General features: G+C 35.0%; 2 protein-coding genes across 3 annotated transcripts; both read left to right on the top strand.

Annotated features, from left to right (window-relative positions):
• The first annotated feature begins 1,567 nt into the window (after positions 1 to 1,567).
• LOC140979957 (carbon catabolite repressor protein 4 homolog 4) lies at positions 1,568 to 5,722 on the top strand. 2 transcript variants are annotated; one of them, XM_073445626.1, is made up of 10 exons: positions 1,568 to 1,716; positions 2,387 to 2,487; positions 2,631 to 2,671; positions 3,287 to 3,336; positions 3,499 to 3,568; positions 3,681 to 3,802; positions 4,155 to 4,285; positions 4,515 to 4,665; positions 5,028 to 5,175; positions 5,247 to 5,722. In XM_073445626.1, exons 1-10 carry the CDS (start codon positions 1,673 to 1,675, stop codon positions 5,544 to 5,546), a joined length of 1,158 nt encoding a protein of 385 aa, XP_073301727.1. In that variant the 5' UTR covers positions 1,568 to 1,672; the 3' UTR covers positions 5,547 to 5,722. The 2 variants fall into 2 exon arrangements, with proteins under 2 accessions (XP_073301727.1, XP_073301728.1); XM_073445627.1 differs by having other exon boundaries at positions 1,699 to 1,716; positions 2,361 to 2,487.
• An 8,273-nt stretch (positions 5,723 to 13,995) lies between these two features.
• LOC140979956 (SH3 domain-containing protein 1) lies at positions 13,996 to 19,465 on the top strand. Its single transcript, XM_073445625.1, has 10 exons — positions 13,996 to 14,300; positions 15,720 to 15,833; positions 15,950 to 16,019; positions 16,095 to 16,243; positions 16,773 to 16,874; positions 17,289 to 17,483; positions 18,103 to 18,165; positions 18,260 to 18,412; positions 18,579 to 18,653; positions 19,194 to 19,465. The coding sequence occupies exons 1-10, from the start codon at positions 14,241 to 14,243 to the stop codon at positions 19,317 to 19,319; spliced, it is 1,107 nt and encodes a 368-aa protein (XP_073301726.1). The 5' UTR covers positions 13,996 to 14,240; the 3' UTR covers positions 19,320 to 19,465.
• The last annotated feature ends 725 nt before the right edge of the window (positions 19,466 to 20,190 follow it).

Genomic DNA, 20,190 nt, shown 5'->3' with positions numbered 1-20,190 from the left:
CAGATGTCAATGGGGCGTGTATGGCTAAACCCAAGACCCGTCCCATGAAGAAAACTTGGACCCATTACCTGCCCCACCTCGGTTAAATATTTTTCGGACTCACCCCACCCCGAAAACGAAATGGGGCCGGGTAGACCCGCGAAACCCGTGAGACCCGAATTTTTTTTAAATGAAAACAATAATCTTCTTATCACATGACTGAATTATGAAACAAACAATCCTCTAAATACAACACAATAGAAAACTAATTCATGTCTTCGACCACACTTAATAATAACAAACGAATTATTTTCACGACATAATGAATCACATAAAAAAAAAGTTACTAGCTCTCCAATAAAAAGTCTTGACATCCTCAAAAATAAGTTATAACAGAACTTAAACAGATCAATGTAAAATCAGCGGGTAAGCAATCTTTCAGACACATTATTCAGGATCATCTTCCTCTTCATCAAGAATGGTGGGACAAGTTGGTAAATTACTTGAAGAATTACTTACAAATTAAAGAGAGAAAGTACATTGAAAAAATAAAACTGTAATTTAAAACCGTAAAAAAAATGTAATTTAAAGAGAGAAAGTATAGTAACAAAATTAAAATGAAAGTACAATGACAAAATAAAAATGTGATTTATTTACCTTCCACGTCACCTCACAACCATCTTCGCGAGCACATCAATTTATATCCACATATATGGGGCGGGTATTATATGACCCATGACCCGCCCCATACCCAGACGGGTCTCAAAAATTGGACCCGAGACTCGCCCCATACCCAGACGGGTCTCAAAAATTGGACCCGAGACCCGCCCCATGACCTATTTAGTATGCCCAAACCCGCCCCAGATGGGGTGGGTCCTATATAAAGTCCAAATGATCCAATCGTAAGAGGACCAATTATATCGACATATGTGTTTGTGGTGGTGGTGGTTTAACTAAAGTAGGTTTTTCGTGAGACGATCTCACGAATATTTATCTGTGAGACCGGTCAACCTTACCGATATTCACAATAAAAAATAATACTCTTACCATAAAAATTAATATATTTTGATGGATGACCTAAATAAAATATCAATCTCACAAAATATGACTCGTGAGACCGTCTCACACAAATTTTTGTCGTTTAACTATGCATGATTGAATCAACCAGTTTCTACAATTATCTTGTCCACACCAATTAAATTAGACCAATTATAGAAGCAATAACATAATTCAAGAAACATTATGATCCATAAACCCATAAAACATGGGAAATTGTAGTTTTGTTTTTAATATTAGAATTGTATTATTTAGATTATCACGTTGTTAGATTTATCTTTAGATTTTTAATAATTTTAGTATTTTTTCTAATATTGATATGACACTCACTGCACATTAGCATTACATCGACGTAACATCAACCACATCGAAAAAATGAATAAATTTCTCAAAAAAAATATGAATAATCATAACTTATTAAAATTGAAATTTCATCATTTACGAAATTAAATATAGTAAACCGTCGAGATAAATTATAAATTATTCAAGTCCAAAAGTATAATTATTGTATGGCCCAAAACGAACCAGGCCCGATAGAAAGCCCAAACTCCAGGATACTTTCAAATTGAAGCGTGTCATTCGGCCGCCGTGTTACAGCTTAGCATATTGCATAGCAACAGTTGGTAAAATATCTGGGATGAAAGTTATGCTCAAGTGCTGTTTCTTGCTTCCTCGTTCAAGGTATTGGGGCTATTTGTATCCGCAGATTTCATGTCCATGGAGCATATATATTACAGAGACACTAAATATTGAGTTCACGTGTTTACTGAATGTTTCTTGCAAATTCATGTTATGTGATGCCCCGTTCTGGAGAAAATTTTATTGGGCGTTTATATGTTTTCATGCTTTTATTCAAAGTGAATTGATTTTATGGTTTTCCGGTGACCCACTTACGAAAACCTGAAATTTGGTTGTTAAAAGGGCCCAATTGCATGAAATAGATGGTGGGATATCCTATTTTCGCCACCATCTTCTCTTGTTTTTTTGAAAATATCTGCAACTCTGAAGTTATTTTGATGTTATGGAAAATGGTTTGAGTGTGTTTTTCCAAAGGGTCCAGCCTATGTGGGAAAACCTTGGCAGGTTGAGTGTGGGTGCGGCCATGAGCGTGGTCAGGCAAGAAAGTCAATGAGGGATTATTTAATGTTAACTGGGGACATTTTAACTTCCTTGAAAACCCTTTGTTTTGAAAAATAATCCTCCCTATGTAATGAAATACATTGAAGAGGGTCACTTTTTAAATGCAAAGTTCACCAAACACAAAATTTTAACTCCCCTTGACATAAAATTTGATCTTCTTTTTTCGTTTTTGAGATTGGGCGCAGACATTTTGTGGTTCTTTGACTTGCAGAGTAGCTTGTTACATCAAAATGAGTACGGCTCCCGAACCAATACGTCGAAAATTTGTGCCAGTTCAGCAGAGTGAAACCATATCGATCAACAGACCTGCTGGTTTGTATATTACGTGTTCTTGAATGAAGCATTCTTTTCTTTCACTTATGTGTGGATCTCTTCTGTTTTTCGGTTAGGCAATTAGAAACCCATATATTTTATGACCATTTTGCTCTGATACCTTTTAATGATCAATGTTACAGGCTTCAAATTCCGTTTGGTGTCATATAATATTTTGGCTCAGGTATACAGATTTTATGTTGCTTAGGTCATTGGTTTGTTCAAAGTCAACTAAGTTGCATCTCGTTTCTCTTTGATTTATTTTTTGATGCACTTATGTTAGCTTTTAAATTGCATCCTGAAATTCATGAATTTAGGACTAAATAGAGCACTAAAGAAATAAAATTTGGATTTCCATTGAAGATTTTACCTTCTTTCAACATTTTTTATGGTATTGAAGTTCTTTTGTTAACTTTAGTGGACAACAGTATCAAATTATGTGACCTCCATTTAAGGCCTTTTTGAGGGAATTAGAGAGAATAAAATAGTTACTAGATATGTCTTTATAAGGTTGCAATGAAGTATTGTTCCAGGTTTCCAAATATGAGGCTGAGTATATATATCGAATGGTAACTTATTGTGTTATTGAACCATCTCTTCCCTTCTCCTCAATCAATTCTATTTATTTTATTTATGATACAATAGCTCTCAATGACTTAAAAAGGGTTCTCGCCTTGTTAAATTAATTGCAGATGGCATATTACATCACTTCTCTCTATGATTTTAGTTTTCTTTGATGCTTTGCCTCCTTTATATAGTTATTCTTCCAATTGACTATATTCTATAATTATTTTTTCAGGCATACGTGAAGAGTGCCTTCTTTCCTCACTCACCAGCACCTTGTCTGAAGTATGAACTCCAATGCCAAGACTATTTCCTAATGGACAATTCTTATATCGTTTAAGTTGTTCCATCCAACTATAATTTACACGAGTTTCTGCTACAACCATGGAGTTTATAATATTGTACTCATGGAGTTTTTACTAAATATGTCTTTGAGTGTATCTCTAGGTGGAAAGCTCGTTCTCAAGCCTTATTAAACATTCTCAAGGGCCTCGAGGCAGATTTTCTTTGTCTGCAGGTTTCTATTTCCTTCTTGCACCTGTTATAAAAATTCTGATGGCCTTAGATGCAATACTTTATACTGTTTCACAATCATTTTTCTTTCCCTTATTTAAAGAAATATTTCTCAGGAAGTTGATGAGTATGATACATTCTACAAGAAGAATATGGAGATCCTGGGCTATGCAAGTTGCTATATTCAAAGAAGTGGGAATAAACGCGATGGATGTGGAATCTTTTATAGGCAAAACAGGTGTGCCATGAATTTGAGAAATATATTTAAATTTGGTTGTATAGTCTATAACTAAATATTATTTGGGACCGGATGGATAAAAACCACTTTAGTTTTACAAAATATATGATATCAAAATTACTCGTCAACTTCATCGTTCCAATAACTCAAATAATTGACAAACAAAAATGGGATTTGTATTTCCGAAATACCATCCACTACAAAATATTATTTTTATTGAAATGTGGTTTTTCACCTAAAAATTTAGTGTGCAAATCATGACATCTGGATTTTTTTTTTACAACAATCTTGAATGAATTCAAGGGCATTTTCTATGGTAAACTAGCTCTCTTTGTCTTGTTATTGTAATTAGTGCAGAGTTGGTCGTCGAAGAGAGAATTGAATACAATGATCTGGTGGACTCAGTTGGAGATGAAAAAACCCCATCGTTGGATAAAGTGGACAAATCATTGGCTGGTGATATTGAAGATGAATCCAAAACTAGTAATTTGAAAATTAATTTTTGTCTTTGATTTATCTTCGTGTTCTTTTCCATGTGATTTCCCTTTTGTTTTTAAAGAGCCAAATTTCCTTTTTTGTATAAGCTTTGCCCGTAGAGAGGCTTCTTCAGTTATCCGCTTTTTAATTTTACTTTATATTCAATGCAGCTGAAAACAAATTTATTAGTCCAAGTTTCACTACATGAATTTTGTGATCAGCAAATCAAATTCAGGTGTGGAGCTAAAAGACCCTCAAGCAGACCGTGGAGATCCTAACGACCCTCGTGTGAGATTAAAGCGTGATTGTGTTGGAATAATGGCTGCCTTCAGACTTAACAGTCCATCCAGCAATCATATTATTATTGCCAACACTCATCTATACTGGTAATCTGGTTATTCTTCATGTATCTTCCCCATCCACAACTTACATTCCTCTTGGACATATGTATTGGAAAACAAATTATTTTAGTTAAAGGTAGAGCCGGACACAAAGAGAACAAAATAGTAAATTCCAATCGAATTAAAAAAATTCCAGTTTCGTGTGTAATTTTTCTTGAAATTTCAAGTTTTTTCTTCAAAATACACCAAGTCGCCTTCTTTGATCCAAATTCTTGAGTCTAGCCTAATTAAAGGGTACTAATTCTCTTACAGCTTTTTACAAGGTTCTCTCTTCCTGCTTGAAATTTATTCATTAAAAAAAATGTCCATAAATTTCCAAGACTTAACTATATCCATCCAAATTGCAGGGATCCCGAATGGGCTGATGTCAAGATTGCGCAGGCCAAATACTTGCTTTCCCGCTTAGCAAAATTCAAGAAATTGGTATCAAATAAATTCCACTGCACACCGCCGATAATAGTTGCTGGTGACTTCAACTCCATCCCCGGTGATCAGGTCAGAAATATTTACCATATCCTTCTTCAATAATTCATTTAGACTGCATACATTGATCAAATACTTTTCAGGTGTATCAATACCTCATTACAGGCACCACTTTCTTGGGACAGGGAATGGCGGACGACAAGCTGCCAGTTCCATTATCAAGTGTATATGGATTCATTGGAGGGGAACCTGAGTTTACAAACTGTACACCTGGTTTTACTGGTACTCTTGATTATATTCTTTTTACCCCTGTTGGAGATGTAAAACCGTGTAGCTATCTTGAACTTCCGGCAGTGGATTCGCCGGATGTTGATGGTGGATTGCCGAACTACTATCATCCAAGTGATCATCTTCCCATTGGTGCTGAGTTTGAAGTTTTCTGAGGCGTAGAATTTTCTTGGAGTGATGTGTAAGCCCAGTGATGTCGAGCTCTCTTGTTGGTCGTATTTTTAATTTATTTTATTTGGATTAATGGCAACTCCATTAGTTTTTTATATTACATGACTCGAAAGATTTTTCAGTCAGTTCCCACAAAAAGTACCAACTTCTCTTCAAGAAAGTTTGCCAAAAATGAAATACCTAATTTGTTTGAAATATGGGATATCCGATACTAGATCTAGCAGGAAAATTGTAGTAAAAAATTCATTTAGTAAGACAAAATAAATGAAAAACTATACCTTTTCTAGGTCGACAGAGAGTTTCGTTCTTTGTAAGAAGAGAGTCTTGCGTTCAAATTCAATGTGTAATTGAGGCAAAAGTTACTTAGAAGTTAAAAAAAAAAATTTAAATTAATCGGTAAATCATATTTTGTCCAATCATATAATTGGAAACTAAGTTGAGGTAGAATCATATAATTGGAAATTAAGTTGAGGTAGAATGAGTCTAAAAGAAAATAAGCAACCTGTACTTGGACGTGCTACTACTTATCAAACTTAACCATGCAATAAAACTTAAAACTAAAGATAACTGCGAAAGTAACAGAAACAATATCTCTTAATCAAGTAGTGAAATTAACTAAAAAAACATAATCCATAATTTATTACAATCACATCGAATTACTAAATTCAAGATACAGTTTATGCAAATGCACTAAACATGTACTTATCAAAAGTGGATCATCATCATGCTCAATCTGATCTTGGAGCCATCACGTGTAACTGCTAAATGAGTCGTCACTAACACATTACTCATCAAGACGTGGACCTAGAATGTCCTGGATCATCAGAACCCTCTCAACTGGTCAGTCATTGTGACTCTCGATCCTCACCTATCAACGAAAAAAAAAGGTTGAGCAACCCCATACAACAGGCTATCTCATAGGATATTGGGTCAACATGATAATGTGATGCAACATACTATTATGTCATAAGCATGCAAAGAATATCAAGTAAAATGCTAATATAAGAATGTATATTATGTCGGTAATCTCAATTACATATCTCTAAACATTGGTCTAGAAATCCTAAGCTTCGGTATAGACAACATATTCATCATACTAGTATTACTAACAAATCATACTTCAACTTCTATAATCAAACTCCAACTATAACTAATGTTGCAGAGCTATACATGCGTCCGTCGATAACCCTTTGGGGAAGATTTTCTTCACTGCTCACTCCAAACGCTGCTATTGTTGGGGAAAACCCATAAACCGCAGAATCCATCATGATAAATCATTAAGAATTTGACTGAAAACTTAAGCGGAAGCGTACCTGATGCCATAATCCTGAATTCTTTAGAACGTGCCTTGATCTTACAGATCTGCGCGCTCTTTCTTTGAGAGAATCCTTTAATTTTCTCTTCAGAACTATTTTCTTAATGGGAGAGAGAATAGTGAAAGTGATAACGCGAGATCTGGGGACCATGACCCATATATATAGATAATATTATCATTATCTTCTGATATTTCTGTTTTAGCCCATCATAAAAACAGAAATTACACTTATGTCTCTACACATTAAAGGCCCAACAACCTATCAGATACATTAAAGCCCAATAACCCGAAATCTTATTTGATCACTTTATTTTGGGCTTAACTTAACAGACAACCCACACACATAATTATTCACATATAAGCCCATATAAATTAAAATTGATCCAACAATCTCCCACTTGGGCTATATGTGCAACCTTATAATTATGTTTGTGAAATAACCTTACGAGCTCAAAATTGTTGTCATTCTGAAATGTATCTATAACCAATCCGGTCCATCAATCACATCAACATAGGATCAAAGCAGTCTTCGCTACACTCTAGGTAGCTAGACCCATCAATGGTCACATATGCCAACACAACTGAATGACATGGATCATGAAGTGGATGTGTATCATGGAAATTTCATGCAATGTGACCGTAATATGCCTATTTCCAACTGGTCCTCCCTAAACTTTATTGAGATCAAACTTTAAACCATAATCAGAGAGTAACTTAACTTGAAATTTATTTCTGCAGAAAATAAATTTACATAATTGTAACTGAAAATGTCTACAACTGAAAAGCATTTAAAATAACAAACTCCCACTAAAAATGAATTTCCTCAATTGACATAACACCCATACTAGCAATGTGCTCATGAAACTGTTTGGGTGGGAATCCCTTAGTAAGCGGATCCGCAACCATGGAGTTTGTACCGATATGCTCAATAAACAACTTTCCACTCTGAATTCTTTCTTTAACAACCAGAAACTTGATGTCAATATATTTTGACTTCGTCGAGCTCCTGTTGTTATTGGAATACATAACTGCTGATTTATTGTCACAATGTAACCTTAGTGGCCTTTCAATGCCATCAACAATGCGCAGTCCCGTGACAAAATTTTGCAGCCATATTCCATGATTGGATGCCTCATAACACCCTACAAACTCAGCTGCCATGGTGGAAGAGGCTATAAGTGACTGTTTAGCACTCTTCCAGGAAATGGAACCTCCAGCAAGGAGATAGATGTAGCCCGACGTAGATTTCATACTATCTTGGCATCCAGCAAAATCGAAGTCAGTATACCCAATGATCTCAAGCTGATCCAACCTCCGATATATGAGCATGTAATCTTTTGTTCTCTGTAGGTACCGTAAGACCCTTTTGACTGCTTTCCAATGTTCCATTCCTGGATTACTTAAATATCGTCCCAACATTCCTGTCACGTACGCAATATCTGGACGTGTACAAACCTGAGCGTGCATCAGACTCCCCACTGCAGATGCATAGGGAATCTTCTGCATTTCCTTTTCCTCAAAATCATTCTTTGGGCATTGTTTGAGACTAAATTTGTCTCCCTTAGCCACAGGGGTATCCGTTGGTTTGCAATCTTGCATCCCATATCGCTTGAGAACTTTCTCGATATAGCTTTTATGAGATAATCCAAGAATACCTCGAGAGCGATCCCGATGTATCTGAATACCCAGTACAAAAGATGCATCACCAAGATCTTTCATCTCAAAATTCTTAGCTAGAAATCTCTTGGTGTCATGCAACAACTCTATATCGTTGCTTGCGAGCAGGATGTCATCAACATATAAAACCAGAAAAATATACTTACTCCCACTGAACTTATGGTACACACAATCATCGACCAAATTCATCTCAAAACCAAACGAGATGATCACTTGATGAAATTTGAAATACCATTGTCGAGATGCCTGCTTGAGCCCATAGATAGATTTCTTTAATTTGCAAACCATATTATTTGTGTCTTTGGACACAAAATTTTCTGGCTGCACCATATAAATCGTTTCATCAATGTCACCATTTAGAAACGCCGTCTTTACATCCATCTGATGAAGCTCAAGATCGAAATGCGCCACCAAAGCCATTATAATCCTTAAAGAGTCTTTCGAAGAAACCGGAGAGAAAGTCTCTTTATAATCAATGCCTTCTTTCTGTGTAAAGCCTTTAGCGACAAGATGAGCCTTATATCTTTCCACATTGCCTTTCGAATCTCTCTTGGTTTTAAATATCTATTTACAACCAATGGGCTTCGTACCTTTAGGCAATGGGACAAGATCCCATACGTCATTGTCCTTCATGGACTTTATCTCCTCATTCATGGCATCATTCCACTTTTGAGAGTTAGAACTTTCCATGGCTTGACTGAAGTTAATAGGATCATCCTCCATCAATCCAATGTCTGCCTCATGTTCTTGAAGAAATACAATGTAATCATCTGGCACTGCATTTCTCCGCTCTCTAGTGGATCTCCTTAATGGCATAGGTTCTGGAGGTGCTTGAGTTTGTTCATCTGGAATGGGAAGATATTTAATATTTTCTTCCTGTATTGTGTCTTGGTCAAAGTGAGGAATGTAATCCTGATCAATTTCCAAGACACCTGTGGGAATATTTACATATTCCTCTTCAAAGACAATATCTCTTACTTTATCTCCCCCCGCAAACTCAACATCCTCAAAGAACCGGGCATTTCCTGACTCAAAAATCGACTTACTTGTGGGATCATAAAACTTGTACCCCCTGGATCTTTCAGAGTATCCAATAAAATAACAACTAACCGTCCTTGAGTCCAGTTTCTTTTCATTAGGCTTGTAAGGCCTTGCCTCAGCTGGACATCCCCAAACGTGCAGATGCTTAAGAATGGGCTTTTTACCCGTCCAAAGTTCATAAGGGGTTTTGGTCGCTGCCTTAGTTGGAACCCTGTTAAGGATATATGCTGCGGTCTTTAGTGCTTTTCCTCAGAGTGATTCTGGTAAGGTAGAATGACTGATCATACTCCTCACCATATCTTTAAGCGTTCTGTTTCGTCTTTCAGCAACACCATTCATAGTGGGCGAACCCGGCATAGTGTACTATGGGACGATACCGCATTCCTCTAGGAATCTTGCAAAAGGTCCTGCACGTTGTTCACCTGAACCGTCATATCTACCATAGTAGTCACCACCACGGTCAGATCTAACGCTTTTAATCTTTAAGACAAGTTGATTTTCAACTTCAACTTTATAGTTTTTGAACACATCCAATGACTGTGCCTTTTCATGAATGAGATAAATGAAGTCATATCTTGAAAAATCATCTGTGAACGTTATAAAATACTGTTGACCATTCCAAGAAGCCGAAGGGAATGGTCCACAAATATCAGTATGTATAAGTTCTAAGACGCCTGAACACCTGTTGGCTTCAAATCTCTTTTTGTTGGTTTGTTTTCCCTTTATACAATTAACACAATTTTTAAAATCTGTGTAATCTAAAGGTTCGAGAATTTCGTCTGACACAAGTCTCCTTATTCTCTTTTCAGAGATATGACCCAGTCTTTTGTGCCATAACGCAACTGAATTCTCATTGGTTAATTTTCTTTTAGTGCCTCTACTTGTTTGCAGGGTTTCATTAAATAAAGCAATAACATCCAAAGAATAAAGATTATCGTATCCTGATAAAGAACCAGAACCAACCAATTTTGAATCGAGAAACAAACTGAATATTCCATTTCCAAAAGAACAAGAAAAACCAAATTTGTCCAATGCAGAAATAGAAATCAAATTCCGTCTAAAAGACAGTACGAAAAATGTTTCATAAAGATCCAAATATATTCCAGTCTTTAACAATAATCTAAATTTTCCTATTGCCTCAACTTCAACTTTGTTGCCGTCACCAACATAGATGAATCTTTCAAGATCACTTGGTTTTCGGCAATCCAGGCAACCCTGCATAGACACACTGATGTGAGTTATTGCACCAGAATCTATCCACCACGTGTGTCTAGGCACTGAAGTTAAATTAACCTCAGAACAAACCATATTCAGAAGCATACCTTTCTTAGCACGCCAAGCGTGATAATTAATGCACTGCTTCTTCATATGCCCATCACTGCCACAGAAAAAACAACCAGAGCTTTGAGAATCACTAGGATTCTTCTGTTGTTTCTTCGGAGACTGTGTATCCGCAGCTTCTTTACCCTTCCTTTTCTTTCCTTTAACCTTCGAAGTAGAGGCATAATGAGTACTTTCTGTCTTATCTTGCTTCAACCTTTCCTCTTCCTGGACACAGTGTGAGATGAGCTCATTCAGAGACCAAGTCTCTTTCTGACAGTTATAGCTCACCTTGAACTGGTTAAACTGAGAAGGAAGAGATATCAAAACCAGATGCACTAGCAAGTCCTCAGAGAGGTCAATCTTCAGTGCTTTCAACCTTGAAGCAAGATGAGACATTTCCATAATGTACTCCCTGATGTTGCCCTTACTCCTGTACCTCATTGAAACTATGCTTGCCAAAAAGCAACCAATTTCAGACTTTTCACTTTTAGCAAACCTCTTTTCGAGGTCTTGAAGGAAAGCCTTAGCCGTAGCAATGTCGCTAGACATTGTGCCCCTGAATGTTTCTGGAATGGCCCTCTTCATGATCATCATACACATGCGATTCGATCTCTCCCACCTTTCAAACTCCCTCTTTTCATCAGAGGTACTCTTATCCGTAATGACGGGAGGAGAGTCAACCCTTATCGCAAGGTCCAAATCCATGACTCCGAGAACTATCAATAAATTCTCTTGCCATGATTTAAAATTAGAGCCATTTAATATAGGAATAGAATTTATGTTGGAATGAATATTTGCAGGAGTCAAATCTGAACAGAGAACAAAAAAAACCAAATATACATGCTCAACCAAATATCCAAATAAGTTAATCAATAAATTCAAACAATGTAAACTCCCATAAACAGAATATCGAACACTCTATTAATGTTTCATCTTTGGACAAAAGATTAACTTGTAAGTGATATCCTGGCGCAACAGTCAAACACTGATAGTAACTATCATGTCAAATAACAATCTTCCTTTGGGCCGATTTATTATTCACATGAAAAACCGAATAACTATCACATGTTTATCACCACAAATGCATATGTAATTATATTAAATATTAACCTTCCTTTGGGCCGATCAATATTCATATAAATCACATATACCCAAAATCCTTTTGTATTTCAAAATAAAATTAATTTTCATAAAAGAGGTCACTTTGGCAACATTTTATTTCAATTAATCAATTTTAAAAATACATATAAACTTATCATTATTTGAATTAATGAATATTTAACCTTAACCGAATAAATTGAACCCAAAAAAAATTTTTTTTTTTAAATTTGTTTTAAAATTTGGAAATTCCGTACGGGTCGGGTCGACCCGGTTCCGTACGACCCGACCCGAGTCCGTACAGGTCGGGCCGACTCGGGTCCGTACAACCCGACCCGAACCCGTACGGGCCGACTCGGTTCCGTCCGGCCCGGCCCGAAACCGTAATTTTTTTTAAAAAAATTATCCAAATTTTCGGTTTTCTCTAAAATATTTTTTTTTTTAACAAAAAACTTGAAGGAAAATCGAAATCTTATACCAAATCCTTAAAATCTTCAACCAAATCCTTTTTTTTTTTAACCAAAAACTAAAACTTTAAAAGATTTGATTTTCATCCAAAATATTTTTCCAGATCTGAAACATATAAAAAAAAAAATTTTCAGATCTGAAACCATATCAAAAATTTTTCAGATCTGAAGTCATATCAAAAAATTTAAACAAAATTTTCTTTTTTCAGATCTGGATCCAAATAATATCCAAAAACTTTAAACAAATCTTAATGATTCAAGCATGAATGACTCTGATACCACTTGTTGAGGAAAACTCATAAACCGCAGAATCCATCATGATAAATCATTAAGAATTTGACTGAAAACTTAAGCGGAAGCGTACCTGATGCCATAATCCTGAATTCTTTAGAACGTGCCTTGATCTTCCAGATCTACGCGCTCTTTCTTTGAGAGAATCCTTTAATTTTCTGTTCAGAACTATTTTCTTAATGTGAGAGATAATAGTGAAAGTGATAACGCGAGATCTGGGGACCATGACCCATATATATAGATAATATTATCATTATCTTCTGATATTTCTGTTTTAGCCCATCATAAAAACAGAAATTACACTTATGTCTCTACACATTAAAGGACCAACAACCTATCAGATACATTATAGCCCAATAACCCGAAATCTTATTTGATCACTTTATTTTGGACTTAACTTAACAGACAATCCACACACATAATTATTCACATATAAGCTCATATAAATTAAAATTGATCCAACAGCTATCACTCATGGAATCACTTCGTAACTCTTCTGACTGATAGATATAATTTAGAAATCACTAAAATATTGGTTAGAAACGAGAGAATACTTCTCAAATTCGTGTTAAATTCTGAATTTTGAATAACCTATTTATAGATAGAGTTTGGACTAACCGATCCTTAGTTCGGAAGTTCGGATGGTCCGAACTGTATATGCATTACGTGTCATGCTCGTTTTAACACCTGAGTGGACACTTGGCTTTGGAACGTCCGATCTAGGGTACAGAACGAGTAATTTGCTACGTGTTGACGTACTTTTGACACGCAGTCTGTCTTGCTGGCTAGTTTGGATGATCTGAACAATCTCAGTTGGGTGGTTTGAACTAACCGGCGTTTAATTGCTCAAGTTGATCGTTTAATTGCATTTTAATCACACTTGAGCAATATTTTATTCAAAATAGTACTCGGGTCATTACAAAAAAAATTGAAAAACAAAATTTCTATTTTCTTATTAAATTCATTCAAAAAATACTAACACATTTTCTAAGATCTAATTAATAGAAATATATTAATAAAAAAATGTTATTAAATATAGAAACTAAATTATATATTCATGACAACAAGAAAACAAAAAAATGAAAGGAAGTTTATGTAATTTCCGAGACGTATAAAGATTTTGTTACGTTTGACTGTTTGAGTTATATTTTGTCATTTCCACGCCCCAGAAGACCTAAAGACTCCTTTTTTTACCATTTCTCCAGCTCGAAAATCGACCCATTTTCTCCATAATACTGTAATTCCGGCTGGCATTGTGGGGCAGTGGCGAGTCCAAAGCTCCCATTCACCGACAGAGCCCACACCTTTTATTCTTGTCCTAAACTTTTCTCATCCCACTCAAAAAATAAAAGTCGATAACTTTTTTATCATTTGATTCTTCTCCCAGTTCATACTTTACTTGCCCGTGTAAATTCAACCTCTTTCATCCTGCGCAAGAGCAGTTAGTTTATGGTGGCCCTGCACGTATGGATGCTATCAAGAAGCAAGCGAGTAAACTAAGAGAACAAGTGGCTAGGCAACAACAGGTATGGTGTTTTTGTCTTGTTAAAACTTTCGTGGAGTTCATTTGAACTCTTGAATTTAAAGCACGGAGATGTCTTGCTGAAAGAATCGAATTGTTGAATGAAATTCTTGGAATTTAAAGAAAATAGGAAACTGGTGTTGAAAAGTGAAAGCTAGTGAATTAAGATTCTTGGGCTTTTATTATGTTGTTTTTGGAGATGTCAGATGATTGATTTTTGGCATAAGGTAACAGGTTTCGAAATCGCAGTTTATTTATTTATGTGTGTGATTGTGTGTGCTATGGGGTTTCGCTTTCTTTCTGCGCCGTGTGTATGAGATACACTTTTGGATGCCACCTGCGTCTCTCCTTTTTGCAATGCTATCTATAGTTGTGGGATCAAGAGATTCTTACGAAAAGAAATTGGAATCTTTTCTAATGTACGAGGACCACCAGAAACAAGGATACGTGGAATTAGTTATAATTTTGGGTTTTTTTTACTACTAATATTGATGTTAGATGGATGAGTTATGCCAAGCACAGTTTTTATGAGCTTAAGTATGATAACCGATATCCATACTAGGAAAAAATCGTATTGGGGGAAGGTCTAGGATTCGATGTCCTGGGATATGTTATGCAAGTGTTGACACAGTCACAAATTACTGTTTGGTACCCTTATGTTATTTTACCTAGCAAAGGACTTATTTTTCCTTCATTTTGTTTGAATCCATGGTATCATTTTACTTCAAATTCGTCGTACTCTTGTAGTGAAACAAATTATAATTAATTATCTTTGGGTGTTAAGTGCTCTACCTTTGACCTTTGTGTGTGTACTATATAAAACATTTATATTGGCCAGAGACGACGTCCATAAGAACGCATTGATATGATGTCTGGTGCCCTTTTATTTTGGATGCAACTTATTTACTTTTTCATGGCACTAGATCCTCCGATTTTTTTGAAACTAAGCATGAACCTTTACGTCTGTTTTTTTTAAATATAAAAAAAGTTGACAATTAGTCTTGTTCATTTACCTCTCGTTTGTCATTCTACTTATACGTGGAGGAATAAGATATGGGCCAAATGAGACGAAGGGGTTAGATGAGACAATTTAATAGATTCTGTGGTAGCAAAACTTGTAATTTTAGAAAAGAGCTGAAAATTTCAAAAAATAATTCAGGTGATATATCCCTCACCCAGTCACCCTTCGCTGTTGCTAGATCCATCCCTCCCTATGATAATAATCATTATTCTATTTCTGTTTGTCTGCCCTAAAGGATTTTTTTTATTCCATATACTTCCAACTTGGATTGAACTACTATTGGTCTTCATTCTTTGCGTCTTTCTTGGAATTTCGTTCTGTAATCATCAATCACGTAGGTAGGCTGATGATATAAATCTTAAATTTTGTCGTTGTAAAAATGTTATCCTTCTTTGTTGGCAGGTAATTCTCAGGCAACTCGGTCAATTGGGCCATGAAGGTGTTATGATTGATGAAACCGACATGCATTGTCATCAGCGGCTACAGAATTTATACAAGTCTACCAGAGCAGCCAAAGTAAATACACGGGGGGCTTATTTTGTTACCCGCGATCTTCTGTAGTGGTTTCTGAATCTAATGAATCCTCTTATATAACTTCAGCAGTCACATTTAAGGAGCTTTTTGTTCCACAGCATTTCCAGAGGGATATTGTCCGTGGGTTAGATGGCTTCATCTCGACGAGCAAAAAACAAATGGTGATAGGTTTGTAGTCCTATGTTTCTCTATTCAATTTCTCTGATGACAAGGGGAAAAAATAATTTCAACCTGAATTTGTAGCCAGAAAATTGGCTGAAGATTCTTGTAAGTATGGCATTGAAAATCAGGATTCTCCTCATGCCCTTGCAAGGATCGCATTGAATTTTGGTACCTCACATGCCTCAATTGAAGATCATAGAGAAACAATGCTTGGAATTCTTAGTTATCAGGTAATGAATTTAGTAAAATTGCGTGTTAATGAAATCTCGGGCATCTTAGTATTATTATTTTATTTGGGAATGGCATTTGCAGGACTTAACTTTATAGAAGTGCTTTCTATTCTCGGTTTAAGGTCAATTTGAGTTTCCATAAACTCGATGACCAACGTTTATCCATGGATGTATGATTATATGAAAGAAACACCATTGGGGAGTACCTATTTGCCTCAGAAAGGGGGGAAACTATCTTTTCCCAATACTGATGAGATTAAATAATTTTCCATGTCCACTATTTCAACTCTCTCCGTGGTGATTATTTATAGGTCGTTGGTAATATGAAGTGCTTGTATTGATGTTATGCTTCCACTGGTTTTCAATCTAGAAAAAGAGAACTCAGCCTTTTTTTTAATCAAAGGATTTCCTCTTTTTGAACTGGATTTTCCATTTTTCTTTGGATATCATCCATGTCTTGTTATATTTTAGTGGTTGTTCAAGTTTATTGTATTCTCTAAATCTATCGTTGCAACTTGCTTATCTATAGGTTTCTGAACCACTTCGTGCATTGATGAACGGTGCTCCTTTGGAAGATGCTCGCCATTTGACTCACCAGTATGATAGAATGCGCCAAGAGATTGAAATTCAGGTTCAATGATCATTAATACTGTAATACTGTGAATGCATCGTGTCTCTAAATTAATGATATGCATAGCACGGTTATTTTTATATATTATATCATTGTCAAAGTAGGGGGTATTAATTATATGCATGGCACGGTTTATTTTTAAATATCAAAATTTTAATATATTATATCTTTGTTAAAGTAATAGGTGTGATAGAAAACGAAAAAAAACAATTATTGCAATAATACTATATAGATCTAATGCTTCACTTCATTAATACAGTGAGTGGCATTATTGATTATTGTTGAGATACCGAAAATAGGACAAATCCAAAGATTAGTATATGCCAATACAGTACATGGAGCAATATTTTTGGAAATTAATCACTGTCGAATTAATTTAATGGTTTAATCTTCTACTTCCTAAACCCCATATAGGCAGCTGAAGTAATAAGAAGGCAATCAAAGTTCAGAGATTCTTCTGCAGAAAGTGTCCTAAAACTTAAAAACTCTGAAAAAAAGTTATCGGAACTCAAGTCTTCTATGTTGGCACTTGGAAGAGAAGCTACAGCTGCTATGTTGTATGTAGAGGATCAGCAGCAAGAGTCTACTTTCCGAAAGATTCTTTCCATGGTATATTTGAAGTCATACTTCTTTTGTTGGTGTAGCATTTATATGCAATCTTTTTGGACCCTATTAACCTTGAATTTCACAGTTCAAACTATTGATTATTTATTATGTAGTTAACTGGCGAAGTTATTTTATTTTGATGTTTTTCCTTGATCTGATCTTGTACTTGTTAAATATTTTTTTCAATGTGTGCCAGCTGTAATTTTAGATACTTTTCTTTAAAAAATTATGCAAATGATGAAGTAAATATGTTCAGAAGAGAAGATTTATCCCTTTTTTTTGCATCTATTATTTCCTCGTATTCAGTTATTCATTACTTTTTGTGCCTGACGAGGCCTGTGTGGAGAGGTGGACAGCGGAATGGTAGTTGATTTGATTCTTAGTATGTGTTTATGAATAGAAATTCTCGAGATAATGGCACTTCAATAATTCCTAGAATGTCGAATCATTTGAATGTTTCATAAAATAATGGGATTACCGGATCTCTTTTTAAAATTTTGATGGAAACTTGATGCATGCTTTGTCAGATCCACTCTAAATATTTGCATTTAAGCAGATCTAGTTATATCTCCAGTTTTCTCGAATTTTTTTGGTTGTGGGATCATAAACTTTAAGCACACAGGTTGATGCTGAGAGATCTTATCATCAAAATGCAGTTGCCTTATTGGAGAAACTGCTTTCTGAGGTATGCAGCCCCTCGTATTATTCAGGTCAAACTTCAATCATTTATCATGATTTTTACTTTCTTTATTTGTTTTAACTTCATTGTTTGTTTTTAGATGATTCTCGAGGAGCAAACGGATGACTCGTCTCTACAATCCCAAAATCCATCGATCAAGGATGACATTTCACCTGTTAATGAGGAGAAAGTTTCAATAAGATCCAGTAGCCAAAAGGACGAGGATAAAAATTATTCCTATTTTCTTGCAAAGGCTAGTTACTTATCACTGTTTTGGCTATTGATGTATTTATTGGGAAGTTTCTTGTTTCTATTATACCCCGGATACAGATGAATTTTCTGGCTTTTGTATCTCTTTCGAATTGTATGCACGGTGGGTGTCTTTACTTAATTTGGTTCTTGATATTTTTTGTTATCAGGTCATACACCCCTTCGATGCTCAAGCAGATGGTGAGCTAATACTTGAAGTTGATGATTACGTTGTAGTTCGACAGGTACCTATCCAATGCTCTTGTGTTTAACATGGTCTATTGTAACACATGGTATTACATCCCTTACTCCGATGGCCTGAAGTTTCGCCATATGTCCTGTTTAGGGGAGCAAACAAATGAATTGAGTTGAATAGTACTCGTGTTTTCATTTTTAAGTTTCAGCTTGAATTTTTTTAACTAACGCAAATATTAGCTTGCAATTCGAAAATAAAGGATCAAATTATAGCTTGAACTGGGGAACTTGTTTTGACTTTTTGTATATTTATGAAGTGTTAATAAATATAGCAAAGCTCACAAGCGGCTCAAAATCCATCATATAAAGTAATCTTTGAAGTTGGCTTGAAAATATTTTCGAATATGCTCGAGATCGGCTCACATTCCATAATTCGAATACTAGAAGGTTCAGTTTGTTTGTACTCCGACTGCTCTCTATATCTAGAAAGTGATAATTTTACTTGCAAATGTTCCAATGATCTAACTCTCACTGCTTAATTTTATTTGATCATCTTGCTGGGGATATATTTGTTTACCTGAATTTGGAAGGTGGCTTCAAATGGTTGGTCGGAAGGCGAATGCAAAGGTAATACAGGATGGTTTCCCTCTGCTTATGTAACCAAGGGAGAGACAGTTCCAGCAACTAAATCATCGGAAAATGAACTTCCACAGTGAAAATTGGACATTATGGTTTTTGTGTTTCTATTTTTTTTTGTATTTTATTTTCGTGAACGTGGGCTGAAAGGAGATATTCTTGAAATTTTCTTGAGGTGATGTGTTGGCGTTTATAGATTTCTCCTCTATGTTTCATATGTTTGTATTGCAATATCAACCTTTTAGTTGGTGGAATAAATTAAATTTTGCTATTTTAATTTTATCAATAAATATTAAATTGTATTGAAAAAAATCAATCTATTTGGTTCGACTTATTTCTTTATAAAAATAAATAAACCAATTTTTTTTTTTTACAAAAATAAAATAGAACCAAATTTCATATCAAGTCGATTCAATTGGTTATTTTAATTTAATAGAAATTTTTATAAACGCTAATTTTTTATGGTATTATTTTTTGTTTTGTTTTACATTTTTTATTATCAATATAATTATTTTTAGTTTATTAATTATTTGTGACCATAATGTATTTGATTTATTTGCTATACGTATAAATCAACAATAGTTTTTTTTAAAAAAAATCGAAGTCTTCATATCTATTAAGAATTTAAAAAATTTAATGATTTTAAATAATTAAAGAAGATTATAACTTAGGATTTTTTTTTAAAAAAAAGTTGAGGATGGACCGGAGTCAGAGAACCCGGTCGGCCGGCTAAATTATTTGTATCATTTAATTTAAAGTTTTTTTTGATAGAATTAATTTAAAGTTTCAAAAACGAAAAGTTGGTGAAAAATCCTCAATCAAAATATTTCTTTGGGTTCACTCTCTATCTACAAAATTGTGGTACTATGTCATACAAAATGAGGTACACTTCATGTAGAAATGTGGTATACTTCATGTGGAAATGTGGTATTAAAAAAGTACCTACAGACT

Source organism: Primulina huaijiensis, chromosome 6, assembly GCF_012295235.1.
Source record: "Primulina huaijiensis isolate GDHJ02 chromosome 6, ASM1229523v2, whole genome shotgun sequence".
Taxonomy (NCBI): Eukaryota; Viridiplantae; Streptophyta; class Magnoliopsida; order Lamiales; family Gesneriaceae; genus Primulina; species Primulina huaijiensis.
Note: the sequence above shows the minus strand (reverse complement) of the source record. Positions and strands in the feature narration are given on the sequence as shown.

What these genes read in the sequence shown, in the direction of transcription:
- LOC140979957 (XM_073445626.1), top strand. Translation starts at nt 1,673, where the DNA reads ATGAAAGTTATGCTCAAGTGCTGTTTCTTGCTTCCTCGTTCAAG. An exon ending in TTCTTGCTTCCTCGTTCAAG is followed by an intron (nt 1,717 to 2,386) that starts GTATTGGGGCTA and finishes TTTGACTTGCAG; the next exon opens with AGTAGCTTGTTACATCAAAA. An exon ending in CAGATTTTCTTTGTCTGCAG is followed by an intron (nt 3,569 to 3,680) that starts GTTTCTATTTCC and finishes AATATTTCTCAG; the next exon opens with GAAGTTGATGAGTATGATAC.
- LOC140979956 (XM_073445625.1), top strand. Translation starts at nt 14,241, where the DNA reads ATGGATGCTATCAAGAAGCAAGCGAGTAAACTAAGAGAACAAGTGGCT. An exon ending in CAAAAAACAAATGGTGATAG is followed by an intron (nt 16,020 to 16,094) that starts GTTTGTAGTCCT and finishes CTGAATTTGTAG; the next exon opens with CCAGAAAATTGGCTGAAGAT. An exon ending in TGGAGAAACTGCTTTCTGAG is followed by an intron (nt 18,166 to 18,259) that starts GTATGCAGCCCC and finishes GTTTGTTTTTAG; the next exon opens with ATGATTCTCGAGGAGCAAAC.